Consider the following 24,955-nt stretch of genomic DNA (forward strand, 5'->3'; position numbering starts at 1 on the left):
AGTCACTCATATCAAGAACACAACCAAAACTGCCTTTTATCACCTCCGTAACATTGCTAAAATTAGGCCCTTTCTAAGTATGGCTGATGCAGAAACCATTGTTCATGCATTCGTCACGTCTCGCCTCGATTACTGCAATATTCTTTACTCTGGCCTGCCTGCCTCTAGTACCAAAAGTCTTCAGCTGGTCCAGAATGCTGCTGCTAGAATTCTGACCCGAACGAAGAAGTTTGATCACATTAGCCCTGTCCTGGCTTCCCTTCATTGGCTCCCAATTCATGCAAGGGCAGATTTTAAGGTCCTCTTATTAACATATAAAATTTTACATGGGCTTGCGCCTTCCTACCTGTCTGGCTTAATTACACCCTATAACCCACCTCACACCCTGCGCTCTCAAGATTCTGGATTACTAGTCATTCCAAGAGTTAAAAAGAAGTCCGCTGGCAACCGAGCCTTTTCCTACTGCTCTCCCTTCCTTTGGAATGGTTTATCTACAGAAGTTAGAGAAGCAAACTCTCTCAATTCCTTTAAAACAAGACTAAAGACTTATCTATTTTCTCGAACTTATGCATGATATAATTTTTATTTGACTTTGTTATAGACATGTAAAGCCCTTTGAGACTATAAATAGTGATTTTGGGCTCTAAATAAATATTATTATTATTATTATTATTATTATTATTATACTGGACAATCAAGAAACAATACCAGTTATCAAACATAATGCATTGCATTCAGTACACAAGACATTAATGACTATCCCGTGCATTAAATGAATTAAAATCTCAAAGTAAGTCAGTTGAAATTAAATGTATAAATGCTGTCAGTAAACCCAGAGTCAACGGTTACAGGCCTGTTACACTGCTAGAGTACACTGAGGCCACAAACTGAATGGCCGCTTCACTCAAATGAGCAACCAAAATGGCTGCCAGTTACCTCGTGGTGGTCATGATGATCAAGACTGTTTCAGAGGAATGGGAGTGTTACTGCTGTGTTGTGTTCTTACAAGCACAGTCCCGTAATGGACTCAAACCGGTAACCCACAGGATGGGAGGCAGGTGTGCTAGCAAGCAGGCTACAACCCATGGACGCTAGCATCAGTTGCTAGTACACCTCTTAAGGTGTCGTGTAGAAGCTGACGTTTTTTCAGGAACCCTGTGGGTCACGGGATGGGAGTCAATTTCACTACTCATCACGTGACTGGGATGGGACAGGAAAAAATGTCATTGGGAGTGGGCGAGAGTGGGAATCATAAAGGACGATGATCCGTGTATCACACTTACAGAGCTGTCAGGCAAGTCTAAAGTTTTAAAGAAGTTCCTTAGAGCTGAGGGTGACGGTGCTAAACCTCTGTGTGCTGTTTGGAAGACGTGTAAAGTAGTGTAGTGACAGAGCTAGCATCTAATCAGCACGGTAGCGCGTCCCTAGCAACGAATCCATAGCAACGCAATGCAGTGTTTAGGGTTTATGACCAAGTATGCTTTGCTGAATGTTTTTATGTTTTGTTATCCACTCATTATAATGTTGTTGTTTGAGCAGATGTAGGGTATTCAAAAGCGTTTGTGTTTGTTATCTTTTCCCACTCAGAGCAGAGTACACTGATATCACTACCCTCGTGGTGAAATGTGACTCTTTGTGAGAACCCATCGTCATTACAATAATATTCACATACATCACTGATTCTGGGCCGAGACCGAGGAATTCTGAAAATTGCATAAATAAGAAAATTGCGATTGTGCGAAACCTGAAGTGGCCAAGGCTTGAATAACCAGTACGTTTGCTCGCATGCTCGGCTAAGCTACGAAACCCTTTGCTGTTGTAGAAGGACCGGGTTTGCCTTGCCTAAAAAATTACCTTTCCTTTCCAAAGAAAAAACGCAACAACTTCATTAAGATAGTTGACAGGAATCACACTACACTAAATCTAACTACAATAAAATTATTTTCAAGTGTTCATCAAAATTTCCTATTATTGAACTGAAAGGACATCACATTCTTTATAATTTATTATTACATTCTTTATTAATAATTATTTTTAAATTTCTCCTCACACGTCATTTTATCAACATCGGAAAAAAGACCACACACAACCAGTTAACCACTTATTTGGACGATCTGCGCTGCCTCGGCTTGCTACGCGATCCCGTCCCCATAGCTACGGAACATCCCCCAACGGCTACCCGCCCGAGGAAGCGCCGGAGGCGGTGCGAGAGGATCCGGAAGCGTGGGGTGCGTGGAGGCATTCGTGCCAGGCTAAAGGCTAATCCATCCAGACCAGCTGTCCCATCCATCACACTCGCAAACGTACGCTCTCTAGAAAGCAAACTAGACTGCATACGGCTCCGACGGACATCTCAGAGTGAAACGAAGAACTGCTGTATCTTTGTCTTCACAGAAACTTGGCTACACAGCAACATTCCGGACACAGCCATTCAGCTCAATGGATTAGCATGATACTGAGCCGACAGGGGCATCCTCCTTATCTGGTAAGACCCGCGGTGGTGGCTTGTGTGTCTACATCAACAAGGAATGGTGTGCGAACACTACGATGGTTCTTAAACACTGCTCTCCAGTCGTGGAATTCGCTATTGTTAAATGTAGACCATACTATTTGCCGCGAGAATTCACTGCTGTTGTTATTGTGGCCGTGTATTTGCCCCCGAGCGCCAATGCCTCAGAGGCACTGCGCGAACTACACAACGGCATCAGTGCACAACAAACCGCTCACCCCGATGGATTTTTCATCATTGCTGGAGACTTCAATCACGCAAACCTGCGAACTGTACTACCCAAATTTCACCAACATGTAAACTTTGCCACCAGGGAAAACAACATGCTAGACCTCATTTACACTAATGAGAAGAATGCATACAGAGCATTCCCCCGCCCCCACTTCGGAAACTCAGACCACATCTCTGTTATACTAATTCCAGCATACAGGCCACTTCTGAAAACTGAAAAACCGGTTCAGCGACAGATCAGAGTCTGGCCAGAGGGGTCTGTCTCAGCTCTTCAGGACTGCTTTGAGCGCACTGATTGGGGCATGTTCAAAGTGGCAGCATCCTCCGGTGAACACTTCGATCTGGAGGAATACACAGAGACAGTGACGGCCTACATCAACAAGTGCATAGACGATGTCACAGTCACCAAAACCATCTCTTCGCGGGCCAACCAGAAGCCATGGCTGACAGCAGAAGTCTGGGCACTGCTGAGGACCCGGAATGATGCATTCAGATCTGGTGATAAGTCAGCCCTCAAGACAGCACGGGCCAACCTGTCACGTGGCATCAGCGAGGTGAAAAGACAATATGCCCAAAAAATCAACAGCCACTTCACAAACAGCAAAGATGCACGGCGTCTGTGGAAGGGCATCCAGACCCTCACTGACTACAAGCCTCCTCCTCCTCAGACCTGTAGCAATGACCCCACCCTCCCAGATGCACTGAACGACTTCTACGCACGGTATGAGAGACTGAACAATGTGCTGGCGGTAAAAACTACCCCCCGGACGGATGACCAGGTTCTGCAGGTGACTGCAGACGAAGTGAGAAAGACCCTCTCCAGAGTCAACCCACGAAAAGCTGCGGGCCCAGACAGAATCTCAGGCCGAGCCATCAAGGACTGTGCTGAGCAGCTGGCAGATGTTCTCGCTGACATCTTCAACATCTCGCTGCTCCAGGCAGTCGTCCCCACGTGTTTCAAGTCTATTACCATCATACCAGTGCCTAAGAAGTCCCCCGTGTCCTGCCACAATGACTACCGCCCCATTGCGCTGACTCCCATCATCATGAAGTGCTTTGAGAGGCTGGTCATGAAACACATCAAGTCCAGCCTGCCCTCCACACTGGACCCCCTCCAGTTTGCATACCGCGCTAACCGCTCCACAGAAGATGCCATAACCTCTGCCCTCCACCCAGCCCTGTCCCACCTGGAGAGAAAGAACAGCTATGTGAGGATGCTGTTCATTGACTTCAGCTCAGCTTTTAACACAATCATACCTCAACACCTGATAGAAAAGCTGAGCCAGCCGGGCCTTAACACCTCTGTCTGCAACTGGGTGCTTGACTTCCTCACGGAGAGGCCACAGTCAGTCCGAATTGGCAGCATCACCTCCAGGACCATCACACTGAGCACCGGCACTCCACAGGGCTGTGTGCTCAGTCTGCTCCTGTTCACCCCGCTGACCCACGACTGCACAGCATCATCCACCTCCAACCTCATCATAAAGTTTGCTGACGACACTACATTGGTAGGCCTCATCAGCAACAATGATGAATCTCTATACAGAGCAGAAGTGGACCGACTGGCAGCGTGGTGCAAAATCAACAACCTCTTCCTAAACATAGGGAAAACTAAGGAGGTCATCATCGACTTCAGAAAGACCAGCACCCACCATACCCCCCTGACCATCGATGGTACGGATGTAGAGAGAGTCAGCAGCGCTAGGTTCTTGGGAGTGCACATCACAGAGGACCTCTCCTGGTCCGCACATGTCACTGCGCTCTCCAAGAAGGCCCAGCAGCGTCTCCACTTCCTGCGGCGCCTGAAGAAGGCGAGTCTCCCCCCATCCATCCTCACCACATTCTACAGAGGCACCATAGAGAGCATTCTGACCAGCTGTATCACTGTCTGGCATGGGAACTGCAAAGCCTGTGATCGCAAGTCCCTGCAGCGGATAGTGAAGACAGCTGAAAAGATCATAGGAACTGCTCTCCCATCCATACAGGCCATCTACAATGCACGGTGCACCCAAAAGGCCCTCAGCATCGTGAAGGACCCTACCCACCCTTCCCACATCCACTTCACCCTCCTACCCTCTGGCAGGAGGTTCCGGAGCATCCGTGCTGCCTCCACCAGACTATGCAGCAGTTTCTTTCCTCAGGCTGTGAGGTTCCTCAACAGCTTGAACACTCTCTGACCTCTCCTTTGCACTATAAACTGCACAACTTTGAACAATCAACTGCGCCACTGCACAATCAAATTGCACTAACACCCCATACAACTCACTTACCTACCTGCACAATGCCAATGCTGTTGCCAGAAATTCACTGTCTGTGTCTGGTGTTATGTCTGTAGGTGTTATGTCATATATGTCTAGGTTTGAAATATGTAGGGTTGTTCTTGTTTGTATGTTGTAGGAGTTTTACTTTTTACTACTACTACTTACTTAGTACTTTCTTTACCCAGTACTTTCTGTCTTTACCTAGTACTTCTGTTTTACCCAGTACTTTCTGTTCATATTTATTACCCCCCGGATTTTTTTTTTTTTTTTTTAAAACCCTCCCCTCAGTATTTATTGTGCGTATTTATTGTTTTATGTGGTATTTATTTGTTATATTGTTTTATGTGGTATTTATTTGTTATATTGTTTTATGTGGTATTTATTTGTTATTTGTTTTATGTGGCACTGTGGTCCTTGTGTAACGCAGTCTCGTTCCCCTGTATGTATAGGCGCTTTCGCACCGGAGGAACTTTTCATAGTTCTTAGAACTGTTGGAGAAAGTACCCCCTTTTTGGCGTGTTCGCACCGCAGGAACTTAGAACGATTTTAGTTCTAAGAACGCCGTTTTGAGGGGCTTTTTTAGCCCCTACTCCAGGGTAGGTACTTTTGCAGCACAATAGGAACCTTGTGACGTAGGTGTACAGCCATTGGTCCAGACGCAGGTATACGATGATTGCAACCGCCATTTTTAAAGATCCGTGCAAAATATAAAGTCTTAGAACGTATTTAATTTAGCTTTTGATATTCATGTCTCAAAATGTCTGGAATTGTAGGAGGGGGCACATGGTTTTTATGTTTTATTTTACCGGTATTTTATATCCCCCAACAATGACCATTTTGCAACGTCCAATGTATATTTGTACATTGAAGAGGTAGCGTACACTCCGCTTCGGTAGGTGCTTGTGTGTCCGCTTGTGTGGCTGTGATCGGCATTATAACCTAAAATAAGAATGTGTTTATCCAGCTTACGATTTTAGGGCTGCGGCGGGGAAAAAAAAACACGATGCCGCGAGCAAGGGTCAGGCACAAGCGCTATGCTAGCACCCGAAAAGTACTATGCCCATCAAGTCATTCACTGCTACTGCGGTGGTAAATGCATAAATGCATTCGGAAATTATTTTCTCCATTGGACTGGGTCTATCGCCATACAGTTTTATTTTCGTTAATGAGAAGGCAGTTATAGGTTATCTAATGTGCAATCAATATTTCTGTCATTCGAATTCAATAAAACTCATTGCGTATACTGTAGTCTAGTTTGTCGATTTCTTTTGCCGCAGCAATGGTTCTTTTTTTCCTTTTGGAGGTATTTAAAAGGTCTTAAAAGTCATTAAATTTGTACTTCAAAATGTGCAGCTATCCTGGTTAGTCATAAACAACAGCTCTTAGCTGCTATACCGTCGGCCGGCTTACGTCACTTCAGCGTTCCTACTGGCGGTGCGAAAGCAAACAGAAAAAAGGCCCTAGAACGAATGTAGTTCTAGGGGAAGCTCCACAGGGGGTAGTTCCTATCGAATTAGACCCTAGAACTGTTCGGTGCGAAAGCGCCTTCTGACTCATGCATATGTGGAAATGACAATAAAAGCAGTCTAAGTCTAAGTCTAAGTCTAAATCATTCTGGTGACGGTGCAAATATTGACGTGTTTATTCTGAGAGCCTAGATTTACATTAGTCATTTTAAATATTTAATTAAACTGATGATGTTAGAGTAAGATCAGATTGTTAGAAAGGAAGCCATGCAAAAAAAATTTTTACTCTGTTAGATCCATACTGCTAAAGTAAAATCACTTCATATTACACTAAAAGGTGAAGCTGAGGACTGTAGAAGGTTTGTTTTATCTTCCTAATGACACAGCACTGTGGTAAAGTGATTGGTTACTGAGATTCCTTTCCCTGAATCATCTCTGACTGTGATGTAGTGGTAATGGAGTGAGGCCTGGTGTCTGGAGGGTTGTGGGTTTAAACCCAAATCATGACAGTTCACTGCTGATGTGACCCTGAGCAGGACACTGAACCTGAAAGTTACTCCTGATGACTATCACCTCTTATGTGGGTAGTAGTTGTCTGTAACACATTGAAACTGATCAATTTAACTGATACAACAAGGTCATCAGGTCTGTTTCACATTCAAACACTAAACTAAAAATGTAAACCACACACACACCTGCCCCAGTCTCAGGGGGTTTAGGGCTGTGTGAGTGGGTGCTGTGAGGGTGAAAGTCAGATTTGCATGTGCAGGGCGACACCCACACTCCCAGAATAGAGCAGCACTGTGGCCAGATGTTCCCCTGTCCCCAAGGGCCTAGAGTGAGTATACAAATCATTACTTTAGTATCAGTGTCATCATGAAGACCAAACCTGGACCTGACCATCAACTTCTGAGTCAGACTGATACATAATCACTACCTCACCCACAGACTGTGTTTTAATAGATTAATGAACAACTTATTATCTTTATAGATTTATTATAAACTTACAATAAACTACTGTAGCAAGAAAAAGTTAATCAAAATGTAATCTATAAAACATTAAATTTAATATTACAAATACAAAAAGGATTATTTGATTATTTGTGTAGTTATTAATTCAGTGGATCAGTTTCCTGTAATTATTGTTAATTATTGTTAATATGTGTTATCATACAGCTCTATGAGAGGAATTAATATGTTTGACTCTAGTATGAAATGTGTGCTGAAGTATATGTAGATTCCTAAGAGTGGAGTCTGATTAAAAAGCTGCATATTTAAGGGAAATGTTTACTGTGTCACTCTTATGACTTATGATGCCCTGTACATTTATGAATGACAGTAATGATTTAGTGTGTGACTTTGATAAAGAGAATTATGTTTAATATAGACAGACACACAGAGAGGGGAATGGTTGTGATTGAAAAGCTCTTTATTTTCATGATGAATAAAACAGAACAAGAGTTAAGCAGTAAAGCACACACATACAGTGGACATGAATGGATTTGATATGAAACACAACAATATCACATGGAAGATGCTCTGATGACAACTCAAGCTGCTGAAAAGACTCACACACAGGGTCAAACCCAGCACAAAGCCAGTCTCATACACTCATAACAGAAACAGGAGGGAGAGAAGGTGTGTATGTGTGCGTGTGTGTGTGTGCGCGCGCGCGCGTGTGTGTGTGTGTGTGTGTGTGTTGTCACTACTCAGAACACTGGTCTTTACTCAGTGTCTGGGTCACTGCAGACTGGGAGCCCTGTGTGGCCTCACAGGTCACTGACATCTTACTCCACTGCTCCTCCTGGAGGGTGAGGGTGCTGCTCCAGCTGTAGAGACCGTCCTTCTGTAAAACCCCAGGGCTGGAGCTCACCCCTGAACTCCAACTCTTACCATCCACCTTCCAGCTCAGCTTCCAGTCTGAGGGGAAGCCCTTGTTGGCCAGACACATGAGTGTGGCTTTCCCCTGCTGCAGCTCCATGCTGGAGGGGGGCAGGACCGTGAGGGTGGGCCGGGTGTCACCTAGGAGACAGATGAGAAATCACAACTGTCATTGGGTGGAGAGAGAGCTGACATGTGTCCATCAATCAGTAGAGTATGAGACATGATTAGTCTCCATCTCACATTCATATGTGTGTGATTTTCTTCTTTAAACACACACTTTATCTGTGCTTCAAAAACAGACAGGCTCTGCCTCTTTCACTTCCCTTATCTCTGACTCACAGAGCACAACCAAGATCAGCAGAGCGTTGAAAGACAGTTACAGTCATTTTATAAATAACTGTTTATTCCAAAGTACACTTTCATGTAAAAGTAAAATGCATCTCTAGAATTTTTTTGTTTCTATTCAATTTTGATTTGTGGAAGAAAAAAATGGTTTTAAAAGTTCCCTCACACAATCAGTATTATAATATTTTTAAGATGTATGGACATATGATGGTAAAAGTGAGGTCTAGTCATTGTCAGGTTTATTGAGGAAAACTAATCAGATGAGTCTGAGTTTTGAAGACACTCTGTTGAAATGAAAACCATGACATTTTTTAAGATAAACATTAGTGATCTTTCACTTTAATCTAGTAGTTTTAAATCTGACATTAACTGAGACAGAAATCTGGTAGTTTAAATCTCACATGAACTGAGACAGAAATCTACAGTGTAGATTGTACTTTCTGAATTAATAAACATTATTAAACTTCATTATTAAATATTTGAAATTGAACATCACATGTCAATGCCAAATGGATGTCATAATGTAAACCAACCTTACAAACTACATCTGTCTGCCCTTTTCTCTTTTTTTATCCAAGTTGTTATATCTCACTTTGGGTTGAAATTTTGCAGTTATATCAATGTTTTGTTTTGTTTTTAATTCAGACCATTAACATTATTACTCAATCAACATCCCAATTCTGATCAGGCAGCCTCGCAAGAAATTTATTGTCATATTTGTATATATATATATATATATATATATATATATATATATATATATATTTATATATATATCAATCATTTTCTATCATTTTTCATTTTAAAAAGTAGAAAAAAGTGAGAAATACAAAGGCGACTGTATTAGAGACTGTTTTATTCTAACAGCCAACACTGTCACTGGATCAACACTAAATATAAATAAAACTTAATACTATATAAACTGTGTCATTTATAAACTACACAGTGTTACTACATTTTATTTTAATGTGGATTTAAATTGTTTTCATAAAGAGGAAAGACTTTTACTTACGTCCAACTGAAACTTTGGTGCCTCCACCAAAAGTGGACCACAGTGATACAAACTGGTTAAGTGGCCGTACAAAAACCTCCTGCTCTAATGACTCTGATCTCTCTGTGCTTTACAGCACATTGTTTCACACTGTTAACATTACTACTCATCGGATTATCAATACTCACCAATCAACCCATCAATTGCTAAATCATTTCCGAAAACAATTGATAGATTCGATATTTAATAAAGATGAAATACATCTGGATACTCACTGCCAACATCCAGTTTGGTTTCTCCACTACTGAATCACTGAACACAAACCCTCTAATGCAGAAACAGATGGAGTCAGAGTTGAACAATTAGAGACCTGAGTATAACATATTGCCCCCTACTGGACAATGTGGGAATCTCAAATAGTTTAGTTTCTCTCTGTGACTTCTAGGAATGTGTGTTAGACAGGTTTCCTCATCCACCACAGACCTGAAGGTGTCTGCAGGAGCCTGGACAGAGTCCAGAACAGAACAAATGAGGTCCAGGTGAAGCTGATCAGGGAGAACACTCCTGAGTTCAGACAAACCACATCACTGCTCTTCACACAGCCCAGAGACCCAGATGGACACACACATTCTCTTATATTCCACCTCTCATTTACACACACACACACACACACACACACACACACACACAGAGAGAGAGAGAGCGAGAGAGAGAGAGCAAATCAAACTCTTCTCAGAAGATCAAACACACACTCTCAGTTTAGTTACCCAGTACTGTACAGTACAGTACAGTACAGTACAGCTCATTAATCCAGTTGTGTAGATGACAAAGACACAGAAGACAAATCTCTCTCAATAATTCAACATTAAAGTCAAAGTTTAAAGGCCAGATGGACTCGAGAGATAGAGATGATCCATTAGATGAATTAATGAGTTATAAATTGAGAGTTCTACTGAAGAAAAAGCTATTTAGGATTTTCTTTATTGAATTTGTTGATAATTTTTTTTTATGTTTTATTGCTTTTATTGTCATATTTTCTTTATGTTGATAATTTGACTTTTATTTATTGACTAATTTTCTTTTTTATTTGTCTTCTGTCTGTCTCTGAGTTTCACTGTATTTACTGTGCTCTGTTGAGTCAGTCAGAGGTTTTGAGGGCAAATAATTTTTCTTTTCATTTTTTGCAGTGTTGTATTTGACAATGTTCATGTACTGAGTATTGAACCATAATGAACTGCATATTGAGTATTTAACAATAATAAATCATAAATTCATCATTGTACAGTAATTTGTTACTCTGACATTAGGCATGAAAACACAATATGATGTTTATTTTATTTCCTCTATTATTATCGAGTCCTTTATTGTAATGTTTTAATTATTTTATTTTATAAATATTTCCGCATTTGTATGTGTGTGAGTTTCAATGTACCAATTTTGCTGGGTAATGGTGGTGTGTGTGTGTGTGTGTGTGTGTGTGTGTGTGTGTGTGTGTGTGTATTATTGTTGTTGTTTTTTTCTTTGTTTGAGTAAAACATAGTATTATCCTTTCTAAGTTGTCTCCTTTATTATTGAAGATAATGTGTAAAGTGTACTAACTTTTCTCTTACAGACACATCTCTGACAAAATAGAAAATCCAAACAATGACATCAGATTTCAATATGAAATATTTACAAGTCATAGTCGTTATTACAGTATGTGGGTATAGTCTAATACAGAGACAGTCAGACACACTGTAAGTAAAGACTGTATCAGTAAACTGTAAGTATTGAGATCATATAAAACTCTTTCCTCTGTACTGTAAGGAAGATCATTTCCATAGAGAGAGGACACTTTGCATTGGCAGCACATGCTTGAGTGCTCTGGGAGTGTTTATAGCCCTGTGAGTTTAAGACTTGATGACTGAGAGCTGCTTGTCCCAGTAACTTAACCCACAGCAAGCATGACTTTCATCACCATCTTCATCTGGACCCTTCTGTGTTTTTTTAAAGGTAACAAGAAATGTATTTCATAGACATTTTTCATTGATTTCAAAGTATTGTATACACATATCTTTCATATTTTTATTGGTGTTGTGATGTGCTGTTGTTTGTTGTTGTAAAAGTGAGGAATATATGACCTGTTTGTATGGGAATTTAGACATAATAAACAGAGTGACAATAGTATGGATTGTGTTTCTTGAATGACGTAACATGATTTTTTCTCCTCATATTTATTATTTCAGAGTCCAGAGGTCAGGTGACTGTGACTCAGACTCCTGCAGTGAAATCTGCTCTTCCAGGAGACACAGTCACTATCAACTGTAAAACCAGCCCTGAAGTGGATGCTGGTGATCATCTACACTGGTACCAACACAAACCTGGAGAGGCTCCTAAACTCCTGATTGAGTATGTAAGTTACCGTCAGTCTGGAGTTCCAGATCGTTTCAGTGGCAGTGGATCTGATACTGACTTCACTCTGACCATCAGTAACATCCAGACTGAAGATGCAGGAGATTATTACTGTCAGAGTCTACATTACATCAGTAACAAATATGTGTTCACACAGTGATACAGAGCCGTACAAAAACCTCCCTCAGTCAGACTGCACAGAGACTGCACTGCTGCAGCTGGGACCTACTGCAGGTGCTGAGGGGGAGGATGTGATACAGCACAATCACACACTCTGTGGAGGAGAGGAATCACACTACACTAACTGTAATTACAATAACACTAATTATGAATGTCCATGAAATATTTTTGCTATGGAAATGAAAGGACATCATGTTCTTTATCATTTATTATTACATTCTTTATTAATCATTACTTATAGTTCTCCTCACATCAAACATTTTAATCATTCTGGTGAGTGTATAAAAGTTGCGTTTATTTTGAAAACAGAGATTTACATTAGGCATTTCAAATAATTAAGCAGTCTGATGGTTTTGGAGTACGATCAGATTGTTGAAAAAGAAATCACCACAAACCAGATTTTTACCCTGTTACATCCCTGTTGGCAAATTAAACTCACTTTATATTACATTTAAAACATTATGACATCATATGACATACACACATCATACTACATTAAAGTTTTAAAACCTTCTCAATGACACATCACTATGTTAAACTGGTGTCTGAAGGGTTGTGGGTTCAAACCCAAATCATGACAATTCACTGCTGATGTGACCCTGAGCAGGACACTGAACCTGAAAGTTACTCCTGATGACTATCACCTCTTATGGAGACAGTAAACTTTTGTGACCTGGACACACTGACATTAATCATTTTTACTGATACAGTAGTCCTTATGTCTGTTTCACATTCAAACATCAAACTAAAAATGTAAACTACACACACATACACACACACGCACACACACACTGTGTAGGAATGACTGATTCGTTCATGAGTCATAACCATGGGTCTTCAGGTCTGAGTCTTTCGTTCATTATTCACATGGTTACAGCAGTAACATGACCAGTGCTATTATTACTGGTGAGGACAGCAAGCTAATGTTAGGTGGTCAACCAGAACATTTGCGTAGCTGTGTGTAATGTAGCTATTGAATGGATGTTTAATTTGCCTTTCCACTGGAATGAGTTCATGTGAACAAATGATTTGAAAAAAGATTTGTGCATTTTAATGAGCGAGATTCAAAGATCGGATACACTGAAAAGTTCTGAACTTCCCATCACTAAACGGTAGGAGGGAAGTACATCATTCACACAGACATTTACATTTACGGTACACAGATAACATTAAACTCTCACAAAAATTAACACCACAACACAAAGACTAAACGATGAACACATACACTTCTTCTAGACACAGTGGGAAAGATAAACTGAACAATAATGAACTATAGCTAAACAATAGTCGTTCAGCCCAAAGCATGCTGGGAAGCTCCGCCCCCCAAACCCCCCAACACACATCACAACATTCCACTTTAATATCCAGTGTGCATAACAACCTGATAGCATATGTCATATAAACACCTGTGATAATAATGAGGATGGCTGCTGATAGCATGCTGAAAATATCAAGGTAAACAATATTACCATAGCCTTAGTGTATGAATCTGGTAATTTCATATGTTAACTGATATGCCATAATTTGATATGCCAAATGAAACTTTTTGACTATTAAGAAATGCTGACGTTGATTAAATTCTAGTAACTTATTAACAAAAATCTGATTAAGCTCCATCCATCCATCCATTTTCTGCCGCTTCTCCAGGACCGGGTCGCGGTGGCAGCAGGCTGAGGAGGGCAGCCCAGACATCCCTTTCCCCGGCTACATCCACCAGCTCCTCCTGGGGGATCCCAAGGCGCTCCCAGACCAGCCGAGATATATCATTCTCCCAACGTGTCCTGGGTCTGCCCCGGGGTCTCCTCCCAGTTGATCGTCCCCAGAATGCCTCCACAGGGAAGCTGACAGGTATAAATGCTGGCTGATGGAGAAGACAAAGTAAACTAAGTAACCAATGAGATCAGAGGCCTAACAGTACAGATAAATGTGGACTCACTATCACAGGTCTTGCCCTTTCTACCTAATGTGTTATAACGGCTTATTAATGATTTATAAGGTGTTCATAACCTCATTAATAAACAATAATTGATTGACTAATATATTACCATTCATAAACACTTTATAAGGGTAGTCTTGCTGTAAAGTGGAATCTTACCCTCTCTCAGTGGAGGGCGTCTGAGGAATTTATTCAGAGGAGGAGGGTTCTTACAGAACAAATAAAAAACACAGAATGCAACTGTAAATGATGAGTTATGAAAAAAGTGACATTTCCTTATTTATCTCTGTAAGAGTCATTGTTCTATTGTTTAGCATCACTTGTTCAGAAGGATTAATTTAATGAATTAAGATTGAGATGTGATGGTACACAAATGCAAAAGAAACGCAATTGCACCAAGGACAAACATGTCATAGTTTTTCAAATTTTATTCTTGTCTTATAGGAGACATTAAGAGTACTGCCCTTGCTTCACTGAGACAACATCACAAATAGAAGAATAAAATTAGACCCTAAAAACATCAGATTTATATGTGAAACGTTTATAAGACATTCAGTTTTCATAAAACAGTCATTTTTTACAGTAATTCAGCCTAATCTGGAATAATGACAGACAGAAATACTGCAGATAAAGTCTATGTCAGTAAGTATGTAAGTTGTATGTAATGTAATCCAATGAAACTCTTTTTATTATTTATATATTATAAATTCTTTAAATACTTTCTAAAACTCTGTACTCAGGAAGAGTATTTCCATAGAGAGAGGACACTTTGCATTGGCAGCACATGCTTGAGTGCTCTGGGAGTGTTTATAGCCCTGTGAGTTTAAGACTTGATGACTGAGAGCTGCCTGCCCCAGTAACTTAACCCACAGCAAGCATGACTTTCATCACAATCTTCATCTGGACACTTTTGTGTTGTATAAAAGGTAAAAAGAAATTTATTTCATAGACTTTTTAGTAGTTTTCAAAGTATTTTATACATATGTACCTCATAAAATGATTGATGTTGTTGTGATGTGCTGCTGTTGTGAAAGTGAGGAGTATATGACATTTATTTCAGTTAATCAGTCATAATAAACACAGAGTGATAAAAAGATTGAGACTGAGTTCCTTGAATAATGTTACATGAATGTTTTTCTCATCTTTCTTGTGTCAGAGTCCAGAGGTCAGGTGACTGTGACTCAGACTCCTGCAGTGAAATCTGTTCTTCCAGGAGACTCTGTTACTGTGAGATGTAAGACCAACACAGCCGTTGCTTCCTGTAGCAGTTCTCAGGACTGTTTGTCCTGGTACCAACACAAACCTGGAGAGGCTCCTAAACTCCTGATTAAGTATGCAAGTCAACGTCAGTCTGGAGTTCCAGCTCGTTTCAGTGGCAGTGGATCTGGGACTGACTTCACTCTGACCATCAGTAACTTCCAGACTGAAGATACAGGAGATTATTACTGTCAGAGTGCACATTATATCAGTAGTAGCTGGGTGTTCACACAGTGATATAGAGCCGTACAAAAACCTCCCTCAGTCAGACTGCACAGAGACTGCACTGCTGCAGCTGGGACCTACTGCAGGTGCTGAGGGGGAGGATGTGATGCAGCACAATCACACTACACTAACTATAATAAAAAAAACCCCAAAAACCCCAGAAGCAATAATTATAAATGTCCCTCAATATATCTGTTACAGAGATGATAGAATGTCCCCAGACCAGCCATTTTATTCATTCAAATGCTGGTGGCTTTACAAGAAAAGGATTATCATATTTTGAGAAATAATTTAATATTTGTTTGAAGAGTACAGGACACAATCTGCCCCTCTGAACTGTCATCTTTGTCTTTTCTTTTCTATTAATACAGAAAGCTCAGATACATGCCAGTCATCATTATCATAAATATGTCTCATGGTGTTGACAGGATTTCTATGACGTGTTCCCATATTCCAGTGAGACAATGTCCAGGTCAACACTGCTGAGTGTAAACTCTATTTGTGTTTCGACTGAGTCAGTTCACATTTACTGACCTTCTCAAATTCTCTAGATTGTTTTTTTTTTTTTTTTTTTTTTCATTTTTTGGGTTTCAGTGTCTTAGTGATACTGGGAAAATGTAACAAATATAAAAACTATGATCCAATAATATTCATAAATAAATATGATGTTCTTTTTTTAACACTTGATGTCAGTAGATAACACAATATGGCCATAATACTCTGGCCTTATGAAGTGTAGAATGGTTCCACATGTGTGAACATATGAGTGCAGGGTGTCTGCTGTACTCAGGAAGATCATTTCCATAGAGAGAGGACACTTTGCATTGGCAGCACATGCTTGAGTGCTCTGGGAGTGTTTATAGCCCTGTGAGTTTAAGACTTGATGACTGAGAGCTGCCTGCCCCAGTAACTTAACCCACGGCAAGCATGACTTTCATCACCATCTTCATCTGGACACTTTTGTGTTTTTTTAAAGGTAAAATTAAACTAATAAATATGATTTGAATTGTATTTTGTTAATTCATTCTTATGTGATCATTGTAATTATTTTTTGTTGGTTTTATCATTTTTGTCTGTATTATTGTCTATGTCTGTTTTTGTTTCAGGATCCAGTGGTCAGGTCACAGTGACTCAGACTCCTGCAGTGAAAGCAGCTCTTCCAGGAGACACAGTTATAATCAGCTGTAGACTCAGTACTTCAGCCTTACACTGTAATCCACCCTGTTTGCACTGGTACCAACAGAAACCTGGAGAGGCTCCTAAACTCCTGATTAAGTATGCAAGTCAATATCAGTATAGTGTTCCAGATCGTTTCATTGGCAGTGGATCTGGGACCTACTTCACTCTGACCATCAGTAACATCCAGAGTGAGGATGCAGGAGATTATTACTGTCAGAGTGATCATGGTGGTGGACACTACACTAACTCTACACTGGCAATAATAGATATATTTATAAATACTCATGATCAAGCACTGGTACAGTGATGACCACTGAGTTTTCGGCCCTGGAGATGTAAATGACAGAGAAATAAGGAAGCTTAAAACACACACACATGCAGTCAGCACCTAGACACAGTGTGGGGACCCTGAAACACAGGACAGGACACAGAGAACACATGATTAGAGAGAGTTTAGTGTCATATCTGATGACCTATTGTAATATCAGGAGCTTCCTGAGATTCAAGACCTATGAAGGAAAAACTGTGATGCTATAAGAATAGAGTCATGAATTTGTTGAAAATTATAATAATCATTTAAATTGAATCAATAACTGGTTTCAAAAAGTTTTCCATTCACTGTAATTCACATATGTGCCTCTGTGCTCTACTTCTGAACCGGAACCCAACTCCAGTTTGAATTTAATATTAACTTTTTATCACTGCCTTACAACATCATCTAGATTTAATAACAACTTGACAAAAATCTACATAACACGCATGTCTGGCAACAGGATAAATAACACAGTATGCTGCTGGTATGAGACAGAAAGAAATTTATTTCCATGTTACACTGGACTGGATTTTATTCATCCACTTACAATTATTCCATTAACATTGTACTGATGTGCTTCCAGTGAAAGTAGCAAAACACACAGCTCGTAAAAAATGTCCACCAGGTGTCACTCTTTGACCATTTGATTTTCTATGCAGCCGGTTGGGGAAATGTATATTGGGTATTGTCTGATATGTTTGGTCACGTTCCTGAGTTTGAAAGGACACTGAATTTCTCTCAGTATTTTTACTGTGCAGCACATTCAGATGTCACAGATGTCTTCTCCTCAATGGTTGTAGGTCAGGAGTCAGTTTATTCTATTAGAGTGTGTTCACACTTGGCCTGTTTGTTGTTTGTTCTGATTTGACCAAACCCTGTTGGGATGGCTCTGCTTTTGTTTGAACTAGTGTGAACACTGCCATTCAAACCCGGGTGTGCACCAAGTAACCACACCAAGACCCTTTAAGAAGGTTGGTCTTAGTCCAGTGCCAGGCAAACTTTGGTTTGTTTGTAGTGTGAACACAATACGTACCAATCACAATATGTGATGCCAAAGGACTTTAGATTTTAAAGGTACAGAGGAGATGCTGACAAACAACACACACACAACCCACGAAGCCAAGATGAGGGGAAACGTGGGCCTATACAGTGGTGAAGTGCCTCTTTAATATTAGTTTAGAGGAATACATCACAACATTACTGGCCAAAGCAAACCAAAATACTGATGCTTTTAAACTGATCAGTGATAAATGAAGTGACAGTAATTAGATCAGGAGAGCAGAGCAGTGTTGTATGACAGTGAAGAAACTGCACCAGCAGCATGTCCAAGGCCATGATGACAGCAGTATGTCCAAGGCCATGATGACAGCAGTATGTCCAAGACCATGATGACAGCAGTATGTCCAAGACCATGATGACAGCAGTATATCCGTGGCCATGATGACAGCAGTATGCCCAAGGCCATGATGACAGCAGTATGTCCAAGACCATGATGACAGCAGTATGTCCAAGGCCATGATGACAGCAGTATGTCCAAGGCCATGATGACAGCAGTATGTCCAAGACCATGATGACAGCAGTATGTCCAAGGCCATGATGACAGCAGTATGTCTAAGGCCATGATCCCCTGCGTGAAAGGGGAAGCTTCAGTGAGCAGAGGGACAAATTTTTGTGGTATGACAATTTGGACCTGTTTCTACATGCAAGTCTAACCTCCAACTCAGTAACTATAATGGAGACATGTGAAGAGCCCACAGCAGAAATGTCTACGTGATGTGGACAAGTCGTCCGATGCTGACGAGGAGGGTTCAGGTAAGAGTTCAGTTACTGATAGTCTGTTTTGTTAACTCATAATGATATAGGACTGAACAGTCTATTATACTATTCATTTGTAATGTAATGTGCCTGGCTGATGGAAGGAACAGGAGAACAGGTAAGTATTGTGGGCAAGGTGATGTTTTATGTTTTTTTTTTTTTTAATTCAGGTGATTGAAGCTGCCAGCAGGTAAACAGGTAAAGAAAAAGAAAAGCAAACACCAAACAACAAAGAACTAGACACAAAATAAAAATACAATAAAAAACCCTCAAAATGAGAAAGAACTCATCTTGGCAGTTCTTTTACTGTACTATATACTCTATATTCTATACTCTATATTCTATACTCTATATTCTATACTCTATACTCTATACTCTATACTATATACTCTATACTCTATACTCTACACTCTATATTCTATACTATATATTCTATACTCTATACTCTATACTATATACTCTATACTCTATACTCTACACTCTATATTCTATACTATATATTCTACACTCTATACTCTATACTCTATACTATATACTCTATACTCTATACTCTATATTCTATATTCTATACTATACATTCTATACTCTATAGTGTTCACTCTCACACCAGAGCAGCTTCTCTCCCTCACATGTCACATCTCTGTATCACAGTAATGTAGGCTTACACTGAACCATTCTCCACTATGTATTTTCTATTATTTCTTGCACAAATCTGCAACACATAGCATCATCAGATTCACTATACACTGAGAACAGAATTCGTTTGTCATTTAAACACAAGATATTATCCACCGCTATTCTAAACAGTGCAAAATTCAATTCAGAAATGTTAATGCGCTCAACCAAAGCGCGTGATCAAACCATTTAAAAAAAACAAGTGAACTATCACCAGTGGTTACCATAGAGAGGCAAGACTTTGAGCAGTCTGGTAAGACAACACTCAGTTTTCAACCACGTAAGCAAATGGTTTTTCACATTCACTGAAAATACCAAATAAATGCAACGGTTTGAACACCCATCACTGTGTAGTGTGTTGTTTTGTTCAACAAACTCTTAGTTTAGTCACTGTATGTCAGTAATCGTTTGTTTGGTGCAGTCTGTTCATGCAGGTTAGTTAAGGTTTCTCTAAACGTCGAGTGCACATTACACTGATTTAAGTGACGGGCACGCAACCACACCATCACAATTCAGTCAATAATTACTTTTAAAAAGCTTTTTAATCTCTTAAGCTTTTTTTGCTTTTAATAATCCTGTGTACTGCCTATACACACACAGGAAACATTATAACGAGAGAAAAACTGTTAAATACATTTTTATTTGATTTCAGAGAGTGTGACAGTAACAGTCCACTGATTCACCCAATATGGTAAAATAGTGAAAAAATAATTTCTTTCCATTTTTCCTTTTCCACTCAGTTGTATAGTTTGCTGATGTTAAACACCATCTTCTGGAGCTGGGTAGAGGAGTTAGGAGACATTACTGGTATATATGAAATGGGGAAAACTTTACCCTGAGTGAAGAGGTTGTGAAGATATAAACATGATGTGATAATATTCAGAGACCAGTGTGGCATACAGCTTATGTCTCTCGCAACAATGAGAAAATCACCAAAAGATTCTGAAATCATCATCATAAATATGTACTTCTGTCTCATGGTGTTGACAGGATTTCTATGACATGTTCCCATTTTCCAGGTCAACACTGCTGAGTGTAAACTCTTTCTGTCACTTTACTGAGTCAGTTCCCATTTACTGATCTACTACAATGATCAATGTTAATTTTTCTTTTTTCTTTTGATTTTTCTTTCCTTCTTTTTTTTGTTCTTTTATCATTCAGGTTTCAGTGTCCTGGTGATATCAGAAAAATGTAACAAATGTAAAAACAGTAATATTCATAAGAACATACGATTTTCTTTTTGAAGACCAGATGTCAGTAGATAATGTAATATGGCCATAATACTCTGGCCTTATGAAGTGTAGAATGGTTCCACATGTGTGAACATATGAGTGCAGGGTGTCTGCTGTACTCAGGAAGAGCATTTCCATAGAGAGAGGACACTTTGCATTGGCAGCACATGCTTGAGGGCTATGGGAGTGTTTATAGTCCTGTGAGTTTAAGACTTGATGACTGAGAGCTGCCTGCCCCAGTAACTTAACCCAATAAACATAGAAAGACAATATTATCATCCTTATGCATAATTTATCTTGTCATTATTATTTCCACTGTGTTTAATTTCATAATACAAAGGTCATGGACATCTAAACATATTCATTTAGATGATATATTGAACATTTTTCAGAGGTAATCACAGCCATAAGAAATGTGCTTTTGTCATCTGTTTTTCTTTATTCATGTAATTCATGAAATTCACCTTTCAGAGTCCAGAGGACAGGTGACTGTGACTCAGACTCCAGAAGTGAAATCTGCTCTTCCAGGAGACACAGTCACTATCAACTGTAAAACCAGCTCTGGAGTGAGCAGTGGTAATCGTCTGCACTGGTACCAACACAAACCTGGAGAGGCTCCTAAACTTCTGATTTATTATGCAAGTGACCGTGTGTCTGGAGTTTCAGATCGTTTCAGTGGCAGTGGATCTGATACTGACTTCACTCTGACCATCAGTAACATCCAGACTGAAGATGCAGGAGATTATTACTGTCAGAGTGTACATGACATCAGTGATAGGTGGGTGTTGACACAGTGATATAGAGCCGTACAAAAACCTCCCTCAGTCAGACTGCACAGAGACTGCACTGCTGCAGCTGGGACCTACTGCAGGTACTGAGGGGGAGGATGTGATGCAGCACAATCACACACTCTGTGGAGGAGAGGAATCACACTACACTAACTCTAATTACATAAACACTAATTATGAACGTCTATGAAAAATTTCTGTTATGAAAATGAAAGAGCGTTATAATAATCATGGAGTCAGTCCTCCTCAGTAGACCAACTATTTTAATCATTCTGTGGTCTCATGGCTTTGTAAAAATTGCCATGTCCAAATTTTCATAAAATGTTTTATGTCAACATCCCAAGGGAAGAAAACAAAATATCAGTCAAGATAATGAAATATCAGGCAATCAAAACGATGATTTAAAAGCAAAATATGTTCAGTAAAAGAGTAGTATTTTAATTGTTTGTAAGATAATATTTCCCTAATGAATGTGCATGTGGTATCAAAAACAGAACACACACTCCCAGAACTTTGTAGACTTTATAGAGATATTTTATTGGAATATTCTATTGTCATGTCTGTGTCAGTATTTAATACACGAGCAGGAGATGAGGTGATAAATGGTGTCCTGGTCGACAAACAGACCATCTCAGTCTGGTCACCAGAGGGAACTGGAGGACTCCAGACACTGTTTTTCTGATTCACCTGATCATTAGTTCATTTGTGTCACCTGTGTCTTGTTATGTTTATGTATTTAACTTCCTTGTGTTTCTGTCTTCTTTGTCCAGTCTTTGGTGTTTTGGTCAAAGTCACTGTGTCAAGTCTAAGTCTAAGTGCCGTGCTTGTCAATGTCTATGTCTTTATCTGTATCTCTGTCTCTGTCTCTGTCTCTATCTCTGTCTCTGTCTCTATCTCTATCTCTATCTCTATCTCTATCTCTATCTCTGTCTTTGTCTCTATCTCTGTCTCCCTCTGTCTCTATCTCTGTTTCTGTCTGTCTCTATCTCTGTCTCTGTCTCTGTCTCTGTCTCTGTCTCTATCTTTGTCTCTGTCTCTGTCTCTGTCTCTTTCTCTATCTCTATCTGTCTCTATCTCTATCTCTATCTCTGTCTCTATTTCTCTCTGTATCTCTGTCTCTGTCTCTGTCTCTGTCTCTGTCTCTATCTCTGTCTCTGTCTCTATCTCTGTCTCTATTTCTCTCTGTATCTCTGTCTCTGTCTCCATCTCTGTCTCTATCTCTGTCTCTGTCTCTGTCTCTGTCTCCATCTCCATGTCTGTCTCTGCCTCTATACCTGGAGAGAACTTCACTGATTCATTTGAATCTGTTGGATGCTGAATACCTGACAACACAAATAGTGAGACACCGGCATGATGATGGGTGCAGTGCTGAAAACATCATCAGTCAGATGGTGCTGCTGGTGTGGGCGGAGTAAAAGGTGGAGTGCAGGCACTGATACAAGAAAAGTTTTGCATTCTCTACATCAGAGGTGTGAAAATCCAATCCCGAAGAGCCTAATGACTGCTGCTTTTTCTTATCAACCAACTACATATGGTCTCTGATTGGCTGAAGAGTGCACTCACCTGTATTTTAGGTGAAAATCAGCCTCTAATTAAGAGGTTAGAACAAAAAGCAGCAGGAATTTGGTCCTCCAGGACTGGACTTTGGCACTTCTGCCCAAAATGCACTGTTCCAACCATCAACTGCGCTCAGCAGTACTGTATACTGTTCAGGGAGAATCACGAACTACAACATCTTTGAGTTGTTTAGTTAATCGCATGTGTTCTTCCATAGACACTACATCAAACATCAGTCCACTGCTCCTACTCTGGAAAAGCTGTTGTAGATTTGTTGGACTGATCACTTTGATGTGAGAAGCTGTAATGTTGACAGTGGAGAGGAAATTCTGACTCTGTCAATAGTCACTGAAGATGAGGATGAACCAGTGAGTATCTGCAGTGAAGCTTCAGGACTTTTAATCCAACTCAACTGACAGAGTGTTTATGAAGTATGGAAATTCCTGGTGCAGGTGCTTGGTTTTCTGACATCAGTAAATTCTATGCTGCAGTTTAAATCTGTGTATGTGTGTAAGGCTGGCGAGGTCATGAGAAATGGAAAGAGATACTTTGTGGATGGAGCAGTGTCAGTATCCAGGGGTTTTAAATCCCTCCAAAAGAAAGAGAAGAAACAGCAGTCCATTGGCTGACAGTGCTGTTCTTTTCACTGTGGGACAAACACACTCAGATCACACCACCACTACTCCCAGTCAATCCCTGTAGAGATTTCTGCCTAACATGCTCAGTAGAGCCATTTTTAAAGTGGAGACGAGGTTTTCCTGGATAAAATTAAATTGAACTCAGACCACATCATGTCTTTTGATCCAAATACGATGCATTTCGTGATCCCATCTGTAGTGTTTACGGTGTGTACAACACTATAGAGAGTTTGTGACAGTGATGTGTACGCTTTCCTGAGACCTCGACTGTTGCTTGTTGACAGTGAAGTAGATAGTGTGAGTTTGAGAAATGAAATTCTTGTGGCTGAACCTATGTTAGTGAAGGACAATTTACCAGTTTTCAGGTTGGTTTATGTTCATAATAAATAGTATTAATATAGTGAAATAAAGAGAAAAAAATCCTGTCCATTTTTGCTTTTCTATTCAGTTGTACAGTTCACTGATGTTGAATACCATCTTCTGGAGCTGGGTAGAGGAGCTATGAGGCATTACTGGTTTATCTGAAATGGGGAAAACTTTTCCCTGAGTGCAGAGGTAGAGAACATAGAAACATGATGTGTTAATATTCAGTGAGCAGTGTGGCAAACTGCTTCTCTTTCCTGCAACAGTGATAAAATAACCAAGAAATGCTGAAAGACCAAAGCTGTCACATTAAAGGGTTTACTGTATGTGTGTGTATCAGACTTCACACACCAGATCTACCTTCTTTTCCAGAGACACAGCATCCCATGTCACCCCAGCACAAATACAGACCAGTCAGCCTCTTACTTACTGAAACTAATTTAAATTTCCAAACACAAGCCTCAAAGGCCCGTACGACTGAAAACCAACTGCGTTGGCCAGGAATCGAACCCAGGTCATCTGCTTGGAAGGCAGCTATGCTCACCACTATACCACCAACACTCAAAAGTGTTTCTCTAATTCTGAGTTCTGTATGACACAGGAAGCTGAGAGGAAAATCTGAAGACACCATCTCTGTTGACTGTTTTACTGTCAACAAGCTGCTGGACAGCCAATCAAACAAGTTCATGTTAAAAGTCTCTGTCCTGACCTTCAGATGA

At 40.2% G+C, this 24,955-nt stretch overlaps 4 gene segments (V, D, J or C); 3 read left to right on the forward strand and 1 right to left on the reverse strand.

Moving 5' to 3' along the window:
* Positions 1 to 8,155: 8,155 nt before the first annotated feature.
* LOC115824825 (Ig kappa-b4 chain C region-like) lies at positions 8,156 to 11,502 on the reverse strand. The segment is given in 5 exon segments: positions 8,156 to 8,489; positions 9,709 to 9,760; positions 9,963 to 10,014; positions 10,171 to 10,232; positions 11,488 to 11,502. Coding segments are annotated over 5 exon segments (498 nt in total).
* Positions 11,503 to 11,630: 128 nt separating this feature from the next.
* Positions 11,631 to 12,238, forward strand: LOC115824826 (immunoglobulin kappa variable 6D-21-like). The segment is given in 2 exon segments: positions 11,631 to 11,679; positions 11,913 to 12,238. Coding segments are annotated over 2 exon segments (375 nt in total).
* A 2,827-nt stretch (positions 12,239 to 15,065) lies between these two features.
* Positions 15,066 to 15,688, forward strand: LOC115825234 (immunoglobulin kappa variable 6D-21-like). The segment is given in 2 exon segments: positions 15,066 to 15,120; positions 15,351 to 15,688. Coding segments are annotated over 2 exon segments (387 nt in total).
* Positions 15,689 to 16,603: 915 nt separating this feature from the next.
* LOC115824827 (Ig kappa chain V region 3381-like) lies at positions 16,604 to 24,955 on the forward strand. The segment is given in 3 exon segments: positions 16,604 to 16,652; positions 21,362 to 21,668; positions 24,838 to 24,955. Coding segments are annotated over 3 exon segments (474 nt in total).

The sequence above is a fragment of the Chanos chanos genome, chromosome 12, assembly GCF_902362185.1.
Source record: "Chanos chanos chromosome 12, fChaCha1.1, whole genome shotgun sequence".
NCBI lineage: Eukaryota > Metazoa > Chordata > Actinopteri > Gonorynchiformes > Chanidae > Chanos > Chanos chanos.